Source organism: Heterocephalus glaber, unplaced genomic scaffold (assembly GCF_053883595.1).
Source record: "Heterocephalus glaber isolate CG9 unplaced genomic scaffold, H.glaber_assembly_v1.0 deba00000809, whole genome shotgun sequence".
Lineage (NCBI taxonomy): Eukaryota > Metazoa > Chordata > Mammalia > Rodentia > Bathyergidae > Heterocephalus > Heterocephalus glaber.
The window spans coordinates 12,042,463-12,063,251 of NW_028258163.1; the positions used below are offsets into that span (position 1 = coordinate 12,042,463).

Genomic DNA, 20,789 nt, shown 5'->3' on the forward strand with positions numbered 1-20,789 from the left:
GGAATCAGGAGAGTTGGAAAAGTGCCCAAAGTTGACCTGAATTGAGAAAATTTTTGTGAGACCTTAGTAGTGATAACTCAGGCCAAGACTGAATCTGGTGAGTGGGATGGGAAGACCAGAGGGCCCTGTGGTGCCCTAGGCAAGGTGGGCAGATCCTGGGAGGTGCCGTCCTGGCTCTAACTCTGTCCTTAAAACGCCAGAGTCATCATTTTTATGTGCCAGCTCTGATGGAGAGCTGTGGAGGCTGGCTGGATGCACCCGCAAAGGAGAATGGGCCACAGGAAACACCCGGCAGAAAAAAGTAGCAGCACCTGAAGTCCAGGCTTCAGGGACAGACCCATACTGTGCCAGCATGGATAAGTGGCCACAGGTCCCAGATTTAAAGACGCAGCTGCATAGAAAGGTGAGTTAGAAGGAATGGTCATAAAGGTAAGGAGGAGGCTGTAAGCTGACACAGCAGACTTCAGTGCTTCCTTTACTGAGGACTCGCCATGACACTGTCCTCCTCCTCTCGCAGATTCACTCGGACTCTGTCACAGCCCTCCATGTGCTGCCTGAGTTGCTGGTGACAGCTTCAAAGGACAGAGATGTTAAGCTGTGGGACAGACCCAGTATGCAACTGGTAAGAGTGTGTGTGTGTGTGTGTGTGTGTGTGTGTGTGTATGTACAAACACACATCTAAGAAGGGGCTGAAGGGATGTTACAGGAGAACTTAAATAAGAAAAGCACCAGATCAAGATTCCATTTTCTTTCATTCCTCTTGCAGTGACATACCTGTTTCTAAACAAAAGGCAATTATTTATGTGAAAACAAAATAAGTTACTAAGGAGAGCCCAGGCGAGTAGCTGGCCCTCACCTCCCCTGTTTCTGTTCCTGTTTTAGCTGGGCCTGTTCTGATGTGAAGGGGCAGTGAGCTGCCTGGAACCATGTCTGAGACCTGACTCGACCCTGCTGCTCGCTGTAGGAGACTGTACACAGGGCAATGTATACTTCTTGTCCTGGGAATGAGAGTGCACTACTCAGGGCCGAGTTGATACCACTTAAGCTAGAGATGCAAAGCCTGAAAGTATGTGGCTACCTCCTTCCTCAGATTGTACAAATTAAGTGCCAGAGTGTCTTAAGTACAGCTTTGCCTCTGCTCTCATGTGGCTTTAGACCAAGAGGGGAGAATATGGATGTTCTGTTTCTTCTCTGATTTAACATTAATTCTTCATAGAACTGCAAGAAAGTGAACTCCACCTTTAGTGGAGACCCTTTGAAACCAGGGTTTAGAATTCCCATGTCCCTTGCTGGCCCAGGACCTCAGTTTCCCATCCCTTCCAGGAGGAGGACAAAGAGTGATGTTAGTGGCACTTAGTTTGAATAGAGTGCTGAAGAGCGCTCATTTGGTGAGAAAGAACAAGGGAAGGAAGAGTGAGCCAACAGGGCAGCAGGGCATTTAGAAAGCTCTGGGATGCAGCCAGGACAACACTAGGTTGCTCTCCTGGAAACAGCGCTTGTCAGAGCTAAGTTCCCAGATGAGTGGGGAGAAGCAATGGCACTGAGAGCAGAATGACCCTTCTGCCTTTCCATGTGCCCTGCAGGCATTAGTCATTATAATAATTGGTGTTCCTGGAAAGAAATCACAAAGGTCTTTTTCAGGCTGAAACTTACAAAGCTGAAAACATGTTGAGAATAGTACAGTCACATCCATGGACTTAATAAAGACTCTAATCCTCTTAAAAGTTCTAGAACTTTCTTATTTTCCCAAAATTCTAACCTGCAGGAGAGGTAATTCCTTCAGGGATCTTCTTCTGAGGGTTCAGAAGAAGGAAACATCTTCTGTGTCCAAGAACTTAAGGATTTCCCAGTACTCGGGAGGCTAAGGCAGGAAGATAAAAAAAGAATTCAAGGACTTATAGATGCAAAGAAGTACTATGAGAAGGATTTTTGTCCTGGGTAGGTAGTACTCTCCCAGAGAAATACCATTGTTCTGTGGTCTATAAATGAATTTTAAGGATTTGGGGAGCTTGGGTATACCGCATTTCGCTTTCACTTTGCCTTGATCCCAGGTTTTATGTGGCTAAATTATTGGGGGACTTTACCTTTTCTACGCAATTCCCTGTGACCTCCCCCAGCTAGCAGATAAAGGCACCAACTATGTTGCTAGATCATGCTTTGGTCTTTCTTATGTGCCTTATCTTCATGGAAAGGTTCTAAATGTATCTTATGGATCCCCACTTCCATAAGTATCTTGTAACTAGAACTGGTTGAGGTTAGTTTGAAATTTATGGTCCATAGTTCTACCCAGAAATCCTACAGAGAATCATAGCATGGCATCTTCGTAAAAGTGACTTAAGGGCCTGGGGCACAGAGCAGTGGTAGAGTACTTGCCTAGAATGCACAAGGCCCTGGATTTGATCTTCAGCATGGGGGAAAAGAGGCATTCGTTTCATTCTTACGTGTTGCTTTCCTAAAAGCATGGACTAAGGGCAGGAGGAAGCTCTTGTTGTCTGTCTTCCATGGTCTGAAAAGTTCACAAAAACACCCTAGTCAGCTTTCTGGTTGCTGGGACAAAATACTGACACTCACAACTTAAAGGAGAGATTTAATATAGCTGACAGCTCAGGGGGTTCAGTACATAGTTGACTGGCTCCAAGGCAGTAACATCATGGTAGAAGAGCATGGTGGAGAAAGCTGTTCATCTCCTGGCAGTCAGGAAGGAGAGAGAACGGAGGACCCATGGAGGGAGATCGCCCTCCACAGGCACTCCCACAGTGACACACCTCATCCCATTAGACTCCACTCTGAAAATGAGACTTTTCAGGGACATTTTGGATCTGTACCACAGTACTCAGGCTAGAGGAATAGGAATGGGGAAAGTTAGGCAAAGGCTAACTTAGTAGATTCAGTCTTTTTGACTCTTGAATGAGTTTAAAATGTTTTTCTCACCTTGGAGATATACAGCAAGGCCATATTATATTTGCTGTGAGTAAAGACAAAAACAGACTTTAGGTAAAATTAAATACAGTTGTCCCCTCCTATCCATGGTTCCATATTTTGTTGTTTCAGTTACTTGTGTTTAACTCTGGTTCAAAAATACTACCTGGAAAAGTGTAGAAATAAGCAATTCCTGAGCTTTCAATTGTGTGGCATTCTGAGTAGCATGATGAAATCTTGGTGTCATGCACCATCTCATGGGGGACACGACTCACCCCTCTTTCCAATTACTTAGATCAGCTGTCACCGTACTGCAGCGCTTGTGTTCAAGTAACCTTCACGTACGAGCCTCTTGCTGTACTACAGAGCCAGCACCACAGCTCACTTCATCTGGTCACATAGGCACCGGATCATGTCATGTCATCACAGGAACAGTGAGTATGGCCCAGGAAGATACAGAGAGGACTAAAGTTTTGTTACAGTGTAAATGTTCTATTTTACTATTTTTTGTGGTTAATTTCTTACTGTGCCTAATTTATAAATTAAAATTTATCATAGATGTATCTGTATAAAACACATAGTATAAATTCTGACTAGTACTATCTAGTTTGTCATCCACTGGGGTCTTGGAACAGTAAGCCCCAGATGAGAGACCTGCTGTATGTATGCAAGGGAGCTGAGGGCAAAATCAGTTATATTTTACATGAATATCATCCTTGGGTTTTTTTCTTTTTTCATTAAACAGGACTTGTGGAGTCCGGCGTCGTGGTGCACGCCTGTAGTCCCAGCACTGAGGAGGCTGAGGCGGGAGTCTGGCTGTGGGTCCGAGGCCAGCCTGGACTACATAGCGAGACCGTCTCCAAAAACCAAACAATAAATGAATGAATAAACAAACAGGATTTGTGTCTCCCAGTGCCTGGCTTTGCTCCAGTTATAGCCACTGGATTGTGAGATCACAGGACATTTCTTCTCCTACCCACCCACAGAAGCATCTTTCTCATTAAACCAAATTTTAACACACCTATCCTTATACACCAATCCACATCCATTTTTGAAAACTAGAGCAGAGGTACCCAAAGTTTGGTTTGTGAACTACCATTAGTCACAAATTATGAGTGGTCCTCAGTGAGGTAACTATGAACAAGTATAGAAGTTGAGAGTATTCAGAAACTGTACAGGCTTTTGAAAATTTTTATCTTATGGCAGACACATTTAATAATATAAACTAAGACTTGCATTTTTTTTTCATTTTCATAGCAATTTATTATATTTTACAAAAGTATTATCCCAGGACAGATGTAAAATTAAAAGAAACAAACAGCTGGTCTATCAGTAGAAGTGTTCTTACTCTTTTAAATTTTACTTATATATTCATTTATTTACTTAGTGTGGTGCTGGGGTTGAACCCAGAACATCATGGATGCTGGGCAAATGTCCTACAAACCCAGCCTCAGACCCTTTGATTTCACCAGTTTTTCCATTAGGGTTTCTCCTGGGTACTATACTACATTTATGTCTCTTCGGTCTTCAGAAATTGTGACAATTTTTCAGTCTTTCCATAACCTTAACAAGGTTGGAGAAGGTGCCTAAATTTGATTTGCCTGTTTTCTCATGAATAGAGAAACTATGGATTTAAGAGGCGAATCTGTGAGATATATGCCCTTCTTGTTGATATCAACGTGACTTATTGCTGGTGATACTAACCTTGGTCACTTTAAGGTGAAGGTGTTGCTAGTGTGTGTTTTTTCTGCAGGACTGAACATGGGGGCTGTGCATGCCAGGATGCCTTATAGTACCACTTCTTTTCAGGATTCTACTGGTAATCCTACACAGTCTAATAAGGAGAATGAAAAAATAAAAGATTTAAGCCAGGCATGATGGCACACAGCTGCAATCCTAGCACTCGGGGCAGAGGTAGGAGGACTGCAGTAAGTTCAAGGCCACCCTGGGCTACAAAGTGAGGCCAGCCTGAACTACATGGCAACAGCCTGTCTCAACAAAAACAAAACCAAAAAAACCCCCAAAAAACAAAAAACAAAAAAAAACCATTTAAAAGGAAGAAATAAAACTGCCATTATTTGTGTATATAATTATAAATGTAAAAAGTCTAAAAGAATCTACAAACTTTTAGTCTCAAGGATAAATATTTAGCTTCTACAAGTAAACTATTAAAGTCCAAAAATTATATAGGTAAAAACAATAGATGAATAAATAAAACTGTGGTATAATTATAAAAGGAATCCTATAAAACAATGAACATAAATGAATTTCTGCTGCAAAAAACTTGATTCAATCTCACAGCTGCTTTCTCAAAGATGCCTTTCATCAAGGTGAGGAAGGTCTCTTCTATTTCGAATTTGTTAAAATGTGTATCATGAGGGCCAGGGATTTAGCTCAGTGGTTCTGCTGTCTGCCTTGCAAGTGCAAAGTCCCAAGTTTGATACCCAGTACCAAAAAAAAGAATGTTTATCATAAAAGGATGCTGCATTTGCCAAATGCTTTTGATGCAGGAGGCCATGTGATTTTGGCCTCCATTGGTTGATTTTCATGTTGAATCTATTTGCATTCCTGTGGTAAATTTCACTTGATCATGGTTAATAATCCTTTCTTTGTTGCTGGCTTGGTAATATTTTATTGATTTTTACAATTATATTCTGAAGGGATATTGATCTATAATTTTCTTGTAATAATCTATAGGTTTTGATTTTATACTGCATCGTAGGATGAGTTGTGAAATATTCTCTATTTTCTGGAAAAGCATTTCAAGTCTTCTTTAATCTGGACAGCAGCATAATAGTTCAATGAATGGATATATTTGATTAGTTCCTTATGAATCTTTTTGTTTCCACCAATGTTGCAATGACATCTATGCAAACAGGCAAATCTATAAGTTTTACGTGAAAGGGTATATACATTTAAAACTATTAGATACTGGTAATCTGGTTTCTAGAAAATTACAGGATACTGTTCATTTAAACAACTTTCATTAGGGGATGGGTGGGTAGCTCAACAGCAGTTTATACTTATTCTGTATGAGGCCCTGGGTTCAATCTCCTACATAAAAATAAATACACAAACAACCTTCATTGTTATTTAAGAAAGTGTGTTGCATGTATTTAAAAATAATCAGGATGGGCCGGGGATTTAGCTCAGTGGTTTTGCCACCTGCTGCACAAGCGCAAGGACCTGAGTTCAATCCCTGGTACCAAAAAAAAAAAGTATCACCACTTAAAAATAATCAGGAAGTCTTTGGCTCTTATCTGTACTTTAGTACTTCTTAGATGGAGCATACGTAAAAACTTCTACTTCTCTCTGTCCTCTCCAAATGTATAATGCGTTAGTGACAGTGGTCTTATGGCTTTCCAAATTACTGGACATCTAATGAGGAATAGGATGTTAAACGGCAAGAGATCTGGTCTGCAACTGATAAACAGGACAAAGCCAATCAAGATTTGGATGGGGATAAAACGGAACAATTCAGCCTTTAGGGCGGGCCTCTACTCTTCCTACTGTAATATTCAACAAACTCTAGTTTGCAGAAAATTGAATTCAGCAGAGAAAAGCACTAATCTCCACGACTGTCCCTCAGTGCACAGGCTATTACGCTTTGAAAGAACAGGATCCTGAGTAATCCACAGCTAGTTGTGGGGTAGCAATGGGTACTTTTCTACCCTGGAAATGAAGATATACTAATGCCAGAAGAAATAAATGTTTGGAAAAGCAAAACCCACAGAAGCCAATGGGAGATCCACCATATGAATTTTATTATATAAAGTACCAAAAAGGCTGGGCATGGTGGTGCACACTTGTAATCCTAGCACTCTGGGAAGCTGAGGCAGAAGGGTTGTAATTTCCAGCCTAGTCTGGGCAACTCAGTGAGACCCTGTCTCATGATTAAAAAAAAAAAGGCCAGGGATATAGCTCAGTGTGAAGACCCTGGGCTCAGCCGCCAGTACTGGAAAAAATAAAGTTTATGCCAGGCATGGTGGTGCACACCTATAATCCCAGCACTGGAAAGGCAGAGGCAGGAAGACTGCCATAAGTTTGAGGCTAGCCTGGGCTACACATGAGTTCAAGACCAGCCTGGACCACATAGTGAGACCCTGTCTCAACAAACAAAATGAAACAAAGTTTAAAAGTACAACAATGCTGATTTTCTTGCTTGAAGACTATATCTTCTCTGTTTTAATATCAACACTCACCACAGCTGCAGAAAATTAAATTGAATCTTTAGAAGGTATCGCATACGGACCTGGTTTGGGTTATAGACAATAAACTCATTGTAGTTGAGGGTATAACCCCCTGGGTTTAGAATTTCTGTGTCACTTGCTGGCCCCAAGGGCACTGTACTCCCATTCCTGCCAAAGAGAACAAAATACATTCACATCAGTCTTTGGTTCGGAAGTTGCAATGAGGGGCTGGGGATTTAGCTCAGTGGTTCTGGCGCCTGCTGTGCAAGGTCCCAAGTTTGATCCTTGGTACCAAAAAAAGAAGAAAAAAGAAGTTGCAATGAAGATTGGCTTTGGATACTTACAGGGTGATGAAGTGGGCAGGACTGGGAGCCATCTTGCCCAGGCCCTTTGTGCTGTGTTTGCCCTGAAGTAATCCTTCTGCCTTAGGATTGGCCTCAAGTAGCTCATTACACTGACCCAGAGCTACCTGCAAAGCAAAGGATCTTTGAATGCCTGTGCCCTATTGAAAATAATGTTGCTCTACAGAGAACCAGAAAATCCCATCTGTATTTTCTTCCCTGCTCTAGCAAAGGAATCTAATGCCATGAAAATTCCCGAGATTCCTCAAGTCATCTCAGGTGAACCTCTTGGTTCTAAGGTCAAACCCTTCTCACTGGCAAAAATAGGAATTAATAAACTGGAGATCACAGATGTGTTCCTTCCTCACCTCTGATAAAAGCAACAGTCCTGTATTCTTTACTCTGGAGGCAAAGCAGTAATTGGCACTCTTAGAAGACATATCAGCAAAGTAGATTCCTTTCCCAAACTGAAATAAACAAAAACCAAGGTTAGCTGCTTAATCCTTATATTAGAAGGAAGGCTCATACAACTAACATTATTTTTCCATTCTCTTAAATACAATATTGACCCATCTCCATTACTCTTCACAATTCTTTCCAGAGACAGTAGAAATATCTGTGAATCTCTGCCTTCTGGGGGAAAGGAACGATATCATTTGGAATTTAAAGAAAGAAGAACACAGTAAGACATGATGGAGTTATCGGTGGGCTGGTTTAATGTGGGCGGAAAAGTACCGCCTAATTCTGACCTAGAAGATAAGTAAAGGACTGACAGTAAATGACTGACATTCTTTCCCCCTGTGTCCTGTCCAGAGTTCAATCTCTACTCACCATGTAACCTGTGATGGGAGCCTCTGGCGGGGCAATTCGAAGCCCATGGCTCAGGATTCCTACCCAGTTACTCAGCCTGGAACCGTGCCATAGCAGCATCCTAAGAAAAAGCAGTAATTGTGCTCTTGTTCTCCTGAAAACACAGCCATAAATATAAAGAAGCCAAAATCCCCTCTGCTACCCTCCAAGCTCTTTAACTGTACTTGAGGCAAGGACATGTTTTCCCGATCTCAAGGCTGGACTCAGACCTGTTAGGAAGATCCTCTCTGAAGGCTTCTTTCTCACCCTCTTTTTCTACTTCAAAGGCCTCCAGCAAGGTCATGGAGTAGTCACGGTGTGTAGGAGCATGTGTAGACTGTAGGTACTGGGAAATCACCTGTGGAAAAGAATGGAAGAAATGACTGATGTGAACCCTAAAGAGACAGGCCTGAAATGAAGAACTGAGGGCTGCTGGTACAATGTGGCAGAAAGTCCTGCTCCCAAATGGCTCCTAAGGCAGAAAGAAAATGGCCCACCTTCCCAAATTGCTGGCAAAGAGAAATTCTGCCCTATTTGACAGTTTGCTTTTAACCAGAAGTAGTCAAGAGAATAGTGGGATAGGGGCAGTGGGTCTTACGGTGGAAAAGCATGAAAAAAAATGATTTTTCTTACTGTGAACTCATGACTTTCATGGTCTAGAGGGTGCAAGGTACAGTGCAGGTTCCTATAGCATTGGTCCAATGGGTGTTCTGGGCTTTGGAGTTCTGTCTTCACCAGCTTAATGGCAATTTCAATGTCTCCCAAAGCCTGAGAAAACAGGGACTCAATGCGAGGGAACCTGGCATAAGAGATCTAATACTTCCTAATCCATTTTTAACTCACCTCTAGCAGTTGTACTTTGTCTGACAGTTCTTTCTCGGTGTGGATTAATGGAGGGGTACGGAGTCTAAGGACAGAGATACAATGCATAAAGATGTGTTAGGTTTGTGGCTGAAAGGCACATGACTACAAAGAGCAGACTAAACATGGGTGCTTTTGGTGCACTCCTGTAATCCCAGCACTCAGGGGGCTGAGGCAGGAGGATCGCTGTGAGTTCCAGGACATCCTGGGCTACATAGCAAGAGCTGCATAGTGGACTACATAGCAAGAAACTTGTACGTATGTATGAATGAATACATACATACATAAACATCCTTTAGAAATAGATGTTTTTCAAACCAGGTGTGGTGGTGTACACCTGTAACCCCAGCACTTGAGAAGCTGAGGCAGGAAGACTGTGGCCAACTCGAGGCCAGCATGGACCATATAGTGAGATTTTGTCTCAAAAAAAGTAAGAAAAAATAAAACCCAAAACTAGGAAAAACATTTTCTATTTGAAAGATAAAGAGGCCTAAAAATAGACTTAAACCTCTAAATACATAAAGCAATACTAAACACACACAGATATTGTGTTAGCGTGGTTATAGTCACCTTAAAGAAAAATAAAAAGCGTAATATGCCTTGAAGGTGTTTTACTTAGTGGTTAGAGAGCCAGACCCATTTTCTCTTGAGTTGGGAACTTCCATTTGGTCAGTGAATATGATGGTCATCAGGTCAGGGGATCGCATCTCATTTTAAACTGATAAATTTGCAGATAAGCTCCCTATAAATCATTTTGGCACTATTTAAGAGGATAATTTCCTTAGGAACAAAAGACTAAGAGAATGGTGGCTGCTACCGATTGATTTAGGGAATATGGGCAGGTCGAGGAGCAAAGTGAAGCCATAGCACAGGCCTTACCCAAAGTCATGTGGGATCCTGGTGTAGAACTCGTTGCATGCTTCCAGGAGAGCTCGTCCATGCTGGCCGGCCCGAATGCAATCTTCAATCTTCTTAAGAGACTGGTAACCTGCCTTGATTTGCGCTGCTGTCAGCTTTCCTGCAGGCCCAACCGCAGCTCAGACTCCAAACTAGCATTCCGTCCTCTAAGCTATACTTACATCCTTGCTCCACCATTCAACTTTGACAATAGTCATCCCCACCCACACATACACAATGTAACCTTTTACCCCAAATCCTGCTTTTTTCATTCAGTACTATCAGCAAGCTTTAAATCATGATGATGAAATACCCACTAAAAGAATTAAGGAACACGAAGAGAGAATGTAGGACAGAATATGAAGTCCTACCAAGTGGGGCCTTCTTGGTGTCATACTTCATTTCAATCATCATCTCCTCCATGGTCTGGACATTACAGATCAACTTTATCAGCTCCTGGACCCGAAGATCTAGCTGTGACTCTGGTTTCAAGGGGGACTTAAGGGAGTCCTCCTGTTTTGTTTTATTATCATCCTATAGAAAAACAAAGTCCATAGAAGCTTGAAAGGATGTATTTTTTTTTTTTTGGTACCGGGGATCGAACTTGGGTCCTTCCGCTTGCGAGGCAGGTGGCGGAACCACTGAGCTAAATCCCCGGCCCGAAAGGATGTATTTTAACACCCTGCAAAGGCAGAAAAACAGACCCAAGGATCAATGGAACAGATTAGAAGACGCAAAAATAACTCCAAACACACACTCAGCCACCATATTTTCGACAAAGGGGCCAAACACCTTCACTGGAAGAAAGATAAGAGCTTCTTTCACAAATGGTGCTGGAAAAAGTGGCTTTCCACATGCCAAAGTCTAAAACTAGACTCATGTCTCTCATCATGCACTAAACTAAAATCAAAATGGATCAAAGATCTAAATATTAAAATATATCTATATCTGCTGTAAGAAAATAGATAGAACTCTTTCAGACATTGGTGTAGGCAAAGACTTTATGAACAAAACCTCAATTGCACAGGAACTATCACAAAGAATCAACTAGGGGCCAGGGATTTAGCTCAGTGGTTCTGCCGCCTGCCTCGAAAGTGCAAGGACCTGAGTTCGATCCCTGGTACCAAAAAACAACAAACAAACAAAATAATCAACTGAGATCTCATCTTATTAAAAAGCTTTTGCAAGGCAAAAGAAATCATCAACAGAGTGAAAAGACAACCCACAGTGTGGGAAAAAATTTTTCCAGCTGTTCCTCAAAGGATTAATATCTAGAACATATGAAGAACTCAAAAAATCAGACCCTCCAATTTTTTTTTTTATTAAATTCTTTTATTGGTACATTGTAGGTATACAACACAGTCACATTTCTCATTGGGAACTGTACCTTTACATAACGCATCTTGGTTCTTATTTTTTGCATTCCTAGCCCTCCCTTCATGCCTTCCACACTTCCCTATTTACAAAGACTTTATTTCCATTTTTTCCATTTCTCAGCATTTTTCCTTTCCCTTCTTTCCTTTCCCCTGCCCCTCCCACTCCCCCTACCCCTTTGGACCTTTTATTCCTATTTTACATTATCAATTATTCATTCTAATCATTGGTACATTTTAGGTATACAATATAATGACATTCATCATTGGAAATTTGCACCTTTCCATAGTCTCTCTTGTTCTTATTTTTCACCCTTGCCCAGCCCTCGCTTCAACCCCTCCAGTCCTATTTACCAAGATTTTGTTCCTATTTTTCCATTTTCTCATATTAATCCCATTCCCTTCTATCCTTTCCCCTAGCCCTCCCACTTCCTTCCCCTTTGACCCTTTTCTTCCTATTTCACATTACCTATTATACATTTAGTCCTTATTTACACTTTCAGCTTCTCACACCAGAGAAACTATTCGGAATTTATTCATGTATGTCCTATTTATTTCACTTAAAAGTAGCGCCTCAATGTGCATCCACCTAGCTATAAATGTCTCTAATTTCTCATTTTTGATGGCTAGTAGTACTCCATTTTATAAAAAAACCACATTTTCTTTATCCAGTCTCCAGTTGATGGGCATTTGGGCTGTTTCCAAGTTTTAGCTATCACAAACTGTGCTGCTATGAACATAGGCGCACATATATCAATCACTGTGGTATGATTCTTTTAATTCTTTGGGGAAGATCCCCAGCAGTGGAACAGCAGGGTCAAATGGGACTTCCAGTCCTAGTTCTTTGAGGTATCTCCATGCTGATTTCCACAGTGGTTGCATCAGTCTACACTCCCACCAGCAGTGGAGCAGGGTTCCTCTTTCCCCACAGCCCCGCCAGCATTTGTTGTTGGTTGATTTCATGATAGGAGCCATTCTTTCTGGAGTGAAGTGGAATCTCAGTGTTGTTTTCATTTGCATCTCTCAAATGACCAGTGATGTTGAACATGTTTTTATGTATTTATTTGCTATTTCTACTTCTTTGTCTGAGAAATGTCTGTTCACTTCAGATGCCCATTTTTAGACTGGGTCTTTAAATTTGGGAGGCCTGATCTTTTTAAGTTCTTTATAGATTCTAGATAGTAGACCTTTGTCTGAGGAAGAGCAGGTGAAGATTTTTCCCACATTGTGGGTTGTCTTCACACTGCTGGTGGTTTCTCTTGCTGTGCAGAAGCCTTTTAATAAGAAGAGATCCCATTTGTTGATTGTTTGTGCTAGTTCTCGGGCAACTGAGGTTTTGTTCATAAAATCTTTTCCTACACCGATGTCTTCAAGGGTTCTACCTAACCTCTGTTAACCTCTGTTCCAACTGGTTCAGAGTTTCTATTTTAAAATTTAGATCTTTAATCCATTTTGATTTTAATTTAGTGCATGGTGAGAGATATAGGTCTAGTTTTAATCTTTGGCAAGTTGAAGCCCAATTTTTCCAGCACCATTTATTAAAGAGGCTATCTTTCCTCCAGTGAGGGTGTTTGGCTCCTTTGTCAAAGATGAGATGGCTGAGTGTGTCTGGGGTTGTTTCTGCATCTTCTAATCTGTTCCACTGGTCCTCAAGTCTGTTTCTTTGCCTGTACCATGCTGTTTTTATCACAGTAGCTTTGTAGTATAGTTGCAGGTTGGGGATTGTGATACCCCCTGCCATGTCTCTGTTACCTAGAATTGCTTTTGCTATTCTGGGTCTCTTCTTGTTCCAAATGAATTTTTGGATTGTTTTCTCAAGGTCCATGAAGTATGCTGCTAGGATCTCAATTGGAACTGCATTAAATCTATATAGCAGTTTTGGAAGTATGGCCATTTTCACTATATTAATCCTTCCTACCCAGGAGCAGGGGATGTCTGTCCATTTTCTGATATCATCTTCCATCTCTCTTTTCAGAGTGCCATAGTTTTTAGAGAAGAGGTCTTTGATTTCTTTCGTTAGGATGATTCCTAGGTATTTCAGTTTTTTGGATGCTATTGTGAAAGGAATTATTTGCCCTATTTCTCTCTCAGTGAGTCTGTCATTGGTGTAGAACAAAGCTATTGATTTTTGTGTGTTGACCTTGTAACCAGCTACTTGACTGAATTTGGTTATTAAGTCTAGAAGACTTTTGGTGGAGTTCTTGGAGACCCTCCAAATTTAAAGACCCAATCCAAAATGGGCACCTGAAATGAAGACTCTTCTCAGATGAAGAAGTAGAAACAGCAAATATATGAAAAAATGTTCAACACATTGGTCATTTGAGAAATGCAAATTAAAACAGTGCTGAGATTCCATCTCACTCCAGAAAACATGGCTATTAACAAGAAATCAACCTGGGGGCCCTGGGGGGAAAGAGGAACCCTTCTCCACTGTTGGGAGTGTACACTGGTGTAACCACTGTGGCAATCAGTATGGAGATTCCTCAAAAAACTAAAACTAGAGGTTCCATCTGACTCCACTATTCCCCTTGGTATCCTCCCAAAAGAATTTAAAACATACCACAGTGATATATGCTTACCCATGATTATAGCAGCAGTTTATAATAGCTACATCTCGGAAACAGCCCAAATGCCCATCAATGGGTGAAGGGATAAAGAAGATGTGTTTTTTTTTATACAATGTAGTACTATTCAGTCATAAAGAAGGATAAGCTTGAGACAGTTCTAGCTAAATGGATGCACCTTGAGATCATACTCTTTAAGAAATAAATCAGACACGTGTAAGTATCATATTGTTTCTCTGGTGAGAAACTGAAAGTGTAAATAAGGACCAAAATGTATAATAGATCTTGTGAAATAGGAAGAAAATCCTCAAAAGGGAAGAACCAGGGAGGGGGTCAGGGGAAAAGGAAAAAAGTGACTCAAAATATAAAAAAAAAAAAAAGAAAGAAAGAAAGAAAAAATGGAAATAAAGCTTTGTAAATAAGGAGGAAAAGAAGGGTTGAAAGGAGGGTAAAGGAATGGGAAAAAATAAGAATCAAGATATATCATGTATAGGCACAAATTCCCAATGATGAATGTGATCATTAGTATATCTAAAATGTACCAATAAAATTAATTAATTTTAAGAAAGTGGTTCAACAGTGATTGTCAGTCTCTGCTTTAAGTAAGGCATATTTCATTATTAGCCTAGAGTACCTGACGTAACTTCCACTTCTGAGTCAGTTTTACTTCCATAATAAAGCATTCAGAGTAAGTCTAAAACACCTTCCCAGTGATATTAAGCATGTAAGGATAGCTATTTTATCTCAAATCATTTCATCTGAAGATGAAAATTTCTCCATTTTTCAGATCTGTGGCAGTTTTTAGCATCCTGGTAAATTTCAGTCAAAATTAATTTCTTTACTGTGCCATAGAGGCAAGAAGTAAAAACAATTTTAAATGTCATTTTTTCAGTTTAATTATTCTTCTCTTGGTCTGTAATAGTAACCTTCTAGAAACAGGGCCTCAGATTTCCTAAAAATCTTAGTACATAACAAAGCAGAGACTAGAAAAGCACATCTAGTCTTATTCTTTCTGCCTCTATGGAACTATAAAATTAGTGAGAATTACTCCTCAGGTGGGAAATAGCAATAACTCAAGATACTTTGGCTTGTTCTGATCTAAGCCATGCTGCCAGGTTCCACCCTGATTAAGAGGGGATATCTTCCCTCCAAAGTTATAATCAATTTACCTGAGTGTTGGTAGCGTAGTCCATCTGCAGGATATCATATTTTCCAGGGACCTTTACAAACTTCTCACGATCCTCCCAATTATTTTTTGTCTTGTCAAGGAATCTACAGAGCCCAAGGTAGTGAGAAAACCTTACAAATAAAGGTCTACTACTAGAAATGGCCTTAAAACTGTTTCTTTGGACAGAAAATCTCCAAAAATTTATTTTCCCTCAGAATTCCTTTACACATCAACTTTTCACAAACCTGAATTCTAAATTACGACACTGAATGAACAGAAAAAACTCTGGACCAAAGGAATTTTTAAAAAGTTGGGGAGAGGGGAGTCCAGGCTTTGCAAAGGTCCCCAAATATCATGAAAGCATTAAGATTAAAAACAAAAAATATGGGGCTGAGGATGTAGCTTAGTGGTAGAGGATTTGCCTAGCATCAATGAGGTCTTGGATTCAAGCCCCAGTACAGCAAAAATTTTTTGCTAAGATAAAAAGTATCTATCCAATTCTGAACAGAAATATGTTCTCAGAGACCTCAGAAAGTTATTCAACTACATTATAGTAAAATTTTTTAGAACTTTAGGTGGGATAGTCTTTGCTTTTCTCAAATTCCCTAAATTTGTTTTGTGTTAAATAAATTAGAATTCTTCTAGTTTTAGTCAATTTCAAAGTGCTAGGGTGTTTTTTGGTACCGGGGATCAAACTCAGGACCTGTACTTTCGAGGCAGGTGGCAAAACCACTGAGCTAAACTGCCGGCCCTCAAAGTGGTAGGTTTACTTAATCACTAACTAAAGATGAAATTTGATTCTACTCACAGACTGTCAGAATGAAAAGAAATTCACATTTAGGCCAAATCACACTTAAAACTTTCTTAAGAGTAAAGATCCAAGAAGAAGGGAATTTTTTTGTACTCATTTTTAACACTCACTTCTTTTGAAAGATTTCCTTGGCCTTGGTGAGGTCAGCTGAACAAGTCACCAAGCTGTGCTGGCCCATTTTCCCAACTGCAAAGTAAATGCCACACATAAGAGGTTCCCTGTCCTGCACCCCAAGAACAGTTCCCTAATAGTAATGAGTCAGCTCCTTAAGGTCCCTCTGCTTACCATCTGACAAATGGGCACAGAAAGGACAAGGGAAAGGTGAAAGGGCTCAGGGAACTGATCCTATTGATGGAAGTTACCTGGTAAATGGCATAGCCTATGAGCAGTACTGGCAGTCCAACTGCAGGAGTTCTCAGGTTGAAATTGGCTGCTCTTTGTCTGGCCAATGGGAGCTTCCTGATGAGGGTGCCTGCCATTCTTCCAACTTGAAGCCTAACTTGATTTCTAAGGCTTTCCCAGACACAATCTCTACTCACCCAATTTAAACTCAGCCACTTACTCTGGATTTTTGAATGACAGCTCATACAATGCATAATGAAAGTCATTACCTCGACCCCATCTCATCCAAACACTGAAGTTTCTCCGGGCATCATCTTCTAACAGCTGAATAAGGTAGTACTTGTTGTTGTTGAACTGGAGATTGGTCTGTAACGAGAACATAAAAGGAGATAGTTTTTTTTTTTAAGGAGATGGTATTGCAAATGGAAGTTACATAAACCAGTGACTCATCCTTAGTCACAGGGACCAGTAATTTTTATAAAGGAAAAGACAGCATAGGGAAAAAACATAAAATAAGGTATTAAACTAGGAGCCTGGGGCCAGGGAGTTAGTGCAGTAGCACCGCACCTGCCCCGCGAGTGCAAGATCCTGAGTTTGATCCCTGGTACCGAAAAATAAAATAATTTAAAATGCAACCTTAATATCCTCAATATTCCTGTTCAGTTCCCTCCATGGTTTCTAGGTTATCTGTGTTTTCTAACTCCTAATTCATTTCCAATAATTGTTCCTCAAATGAGATGAGAACAATTCTGATGCCCCACAGATCTATACCTATTATGGCTTGTTTGATTAGATGACTTCTTAGTCTGACTGTTCTACTTAGACCCTTTTTGTGTGTCAGCTTCAGAAATATGACAATGAGCTGAGAGCAGGACAGTGTTGAGAAAAGACAAAGGATATGAAGAAACCACTGGCACATCTGCCCCGCCCCTGACCAGATCTGACTTGGGGACACTCATTCAAAATGCAACTGTACCTAAAAAGACAAATCTAAGTACCTCAGTCAGAGTGGAGAGACAGTGGTCCACGTGGGAAAGCACAGAAGTCAGTGCTGTAAGGCTGAGCCCTTGTTATCAAGGCACTGCCCCTTCCTACCTCCATATTACACAGTCATCAGATGTTAGAACAGAAGAGGGGTTTAAGAAATTTTCTGTCTCCTCAAAATGTTTTAAGTGGAAGTAGTGGTAACAAAGGAATACTTGTTTGTTGTTAAAATTACCTATGTTGGATCAATAAATTCAAATATGAAGTGATAGCCAGGAAATATGTTAACTAAGCAAATGTATTACCTATTCAAAAGCACAAAAATAAGAGAAAAAAGAATTTGGGGGGGGGGGGAATACTGCGGATCAAACCCAGGACCTTGTGCTTACGACACAGGTGTGGCACCACTGAGCTAAATCCTGGCCCTAATGAGAAAACCTTTTAAATGAAAAAAATTAATAAACTTAACTACAAAAAAAATTTAACTACATACAAATTTAAAACTTTAATATAGGTGAAAAGTATACTTTAAGGAAAATCAAAAGGTAAATGATAAATCTAGAAAACATATAAACACTTTCTATTACAAACAAAAAGCGATTCTTCCTGTTACATAGTCACTTGAAGCTAGTATAACAAAGACCAACAACCTGTCAGAAAATGTGCAAAAGGACACGAACACAGAGTTTACGGGTTCAAGGAAAGACGTAAGTGTGCAAAAAGACCTGCTTTTCACAGAGGGCTTCACTGTTAGATAGTGTGCTAGGGCTGAATACTCAGAAGAGTAATGGGCAGAGGCTAATACAGTATGAGGGACTTGAGAGCTAATGACCTGAGAACTGGGATGCCCTATCGTCAACAATGATCAAGAAGAAAGTGCCATGAATACAATGGCTCTTCCTCTTACTTGATTTAGCATGACATCGTAGACATCATCTCCTTCGCAATACACATGAGCCTGGAGAAAGAAAGAAGAAAACAACATCAGTATCCTTTCAGTCCTGAGATCCAAAGTGAGGCTCTAAATCTTCGTACGGCTCAAGGTTCTTTCTCCAGCACCATCATCTACCTTCCAGGGAAAGAAATGGAAATGTGCATTCTACACACAGTCTGTTATTACCATGAAAACATGCTCCCTTTTTCTAACTACAGAAACAAAACATTCTAACTCAAAAGAAACTTGCTCAAAAGAAAAAGCAGCTTTTCTACTGTATACTTCAAATCCTTTAACCCCTCCTCAGTAACTCGCGGCATTACAAGGCAGTCTCATTAGAACAAGAAGACAATTCTCCCTAATAACATAATTTTCTGGCTGAAAAAGAGAACGAGGTGTAGAAGCCTGATGACAACTACAAAAAGAAACCTTATTAACCCCGATATTAACCTGAAACCCCACCTACTATCACCTCTCACTCTTGGACAAAATTAATCGCTAGTGAAATTTTAGAGAATTTCTGAAAATGTGTTCTAGCAACATCTCAGAGAAGAATACTGTTCTCAGGGAAATCAATGCACTGAGAATAGGTCTGAGTCTCTCACCTTTCCCACCTTGGCTGTACACTCTGGGTCCACAGGAGCTTTGCCCTTTAACAGCAATGACTTCACTGGTTCTGAGAAAAGATTAATATATAGCACAATTACTTATATGGCAATCAAAAGTAGCTGTCAGTGTCAGAAACCTGCCACAGTGAACGCTACTGTTCCTAAGCAATCCTGGTTATCTGCATACGCCTCAATCCATCCCAAATACATGAAAATGATGATTCGACAAAGTAGATTAGTACTGTGGTAAACACAAAGCATAGAAAATTACTTAATTATATATATTCAAGGAAGGAAGAAATAAGAGCTGAAAGAATAAGATATCACTACCACCCTTCCCAAGACCCTTTGCTGGCCAATGTCCTCTCTGGCTTACAACCTTGTGTGTCTTCTGTCCTGCCCTTATCAGCCTTTCCTCCAGCCACAGGCTCCTTTTTCACTCTCTGTCTCTGGCATTTTCGAGTTTTCTTGGCAGGAGGTGAGTCTTCTGTAGCTGGAGTGCCATTATTATCTCTCTTGGTTTCATTTAATACTGCAGAAGCTAAGAGCAAGAACAATGAGCAGATAAAGAAGATGAGTCCAGAGTAAATATGATCTTTCATTGCAAAAAAACTGCGGGGGGGCGGTCAGGCATGCTAGGCAAATGGTGTATCACTGAGCTTTATCTCTAGCCACCTTCCCCACTTTTTAAATTTGAGACAAAGTCTTGCTAAAATGCCTAAGCTGGCCATGAATTTGTGATCCTCCTGCCTCACCATTCTAAGTAGCTGGGATTAGCCGGCAAATATAAGAATATGTGTGTGTGTGCGCGCGCGCGCGCGCGTGTGTGTTTTGCTCACTTCTGAACTCAGGACCCTGCATGTTAGGCAAGTGCTACATGACTGACCTACATTCCCCACTTAGGATGAGCTTTCAAAGAAATAATTTAGTAAGATGGCTTTGTAAGTTTACAATGAAACAATACCAACTGCCACCCCACTAGTCTTGAGAACTGGTCTGAGTAATCCTTCCTAAAGTGCTACTCAAGCCAAAGAAAATAAAGTGGACTCACAGGACTTTTGCATATTCACAGACTGAGGCATGAGCTTTGCAGCCTATGTCCCTTCTGTTTCTTTGGTTTACTTAGGCTTCCCTGCTATACCTACCTCGATCTGCTTGAGGTGGTATGAAATAATGGCTAGCAGAGGTCGCTAGGGTCTACACCTAGCTTAGAACTACACAAACTGAGGAGTTAAGTACTCTCCTTGTACCTCAAAGGCCCCAACAAAATCCAGAGAACAGTAATATCTAATTTATAGGGTGGAGCTTTACATTAAGGGTACCAGGCAGGGCCTATACACAGGGTAGTGGATCTCAACAATTCTACGATTTGATTTTCACTCTGAAATTGAGATGACATATAAGTAGTGAATCATGTTTAATTGGAAGTATTTATCCTTTCTTAGTGGTATATAAAATAATACGCTTGTTCGATCACCGGTACCAAAAAAACCCCATAAAATAATAAGCTTTAAAATTGATTTTTTTAACTGAGTAGTATTCAGCATTAACGACAGTATTGACACTACGTTAGCTTTTACAGTTCCACAAGCCTTTTTGAATTTAAGTACAGTAATATGAAAAACGAAATTCGAAAAGCTTAAGGACAAAACTAGTTTGGGATACAAGAGCAAGGCACGGGGAGGTGGAAGGGGGAGGCGCTGGGAGGGGGCGCTGTTCCTTTTCCCACAGTCGAACCCCAGCCTTCCGCCCCCGAGAACGCGCTGCGAACCCAGCTTCCCGCGGCCGCTCCTGGCACGCCGTCTCGCCGCCATGGAGTTCAAACGCTGATGTCATCAACTCGCTCCAGGAATCGCGGGCTCAGTCACAGGCGGGGAACCCATAGTACGCTAGTACGCGTGCGCCTTAGCAAGGAGCCGACTGGGCCATAATTGGGAGGTGCTTCTCA

At 40.8% G+C, this 20,789-nt stretch overlaps 1 protein-coding gene and 2 long non-coding RNA genes across 3 annotated transcripts; 2 read left to right on the top strand and 1 right to left on the bottom strand.

Moving 5' to 3' along the window:
* The first annotated feature begins 413 nt into the window (after positions 1–413).
* On the top strand, positions 414–1,126 carry LOC110345827 (uncharacterized). The gene is made up of 2 exons (XR_002389430.2): positions 414–622; positions 883–1,126. It is a non-coding gene; the product is annotated as an uncharacterized LOC110345827 (long non-coding RNA).
* Positions 1,127–1,768: 642 nt separating this feature from the next.
* On the top strand, positions 1,769–3,806 carry LOC110345831 (uncharacterized). The gene is made up of 3 exons (XR_002389432.2): positions 1,769–1,938; positions 3,215–3,353; positions 3,665–3,806. It is a non-coding gene; the product is annotated as an uncharacterized LOC110345831 (long non-coding RNA).
* A 2,855-nt stretch (positions 3,807–6,661) lies between these two features.
* Positions 6,662–20,745, bottom strand: Parp2 (poly(ADP-ribose) polymerase 2). Its single transcript, XM_013065666.3, has 16 exons — positions 20,613–20,745; positions 19,221–19,382; positions 18,839–18,909; positions 18,207–18,257; positions 16,585–16,681; positions 16,084–16,159; positions 15,164–15,266; positions 10,429–10,591; positions 10,040–10,178; positions 9,143–9,206; positions 8,933–9,067; positions 8,530–8,657; positions 8,282–8,381; positions 7,819–7,917; positions 7,454–7,578; positions 6,662–7,277 (listed from the first exon to the last, which is right to left on the bottom strand). The coding sequence occupies exons 1-16, from the start codon at positions 20,653–20,655 to the stop codon at positions 7,118–7,120; spliced, it is 1,716 nt and encodes a 571-aa protein (XP_012921120.2). The 5' UTR covers positions 20,656–20,745; the 3' UTR covers positions 6,662–7,117.
* Between the last annotated feature and the right edge of the window lie 44 nt (positions 20,746–20,789).

Bases quoted from the DNA above. Each gene is read 5' to 3' on its own strand.
- Parp2 (XM_013065666.3), bottom strand. From the start codon at position 20,655: ATGGCGGCGAGACGGCGTGCCAGGAGCGGCCGCGGGAAGCTGG. The intron at 9,207-10,039 runs GTAAGGCCTGTG...CTCTGTCCTTAG, and splicing joins AGGATCCCACATGACTTTGG to ACTCCGTACCCCTCCATTAA. The intron at 7,579-7,818 runs GTGAGGAAGGAA...TTTGCTTTGCAG, and splicing joins GACTGTTGCTTTTATCAGAG to GTAGCTCTGGGTCAGTGTAA.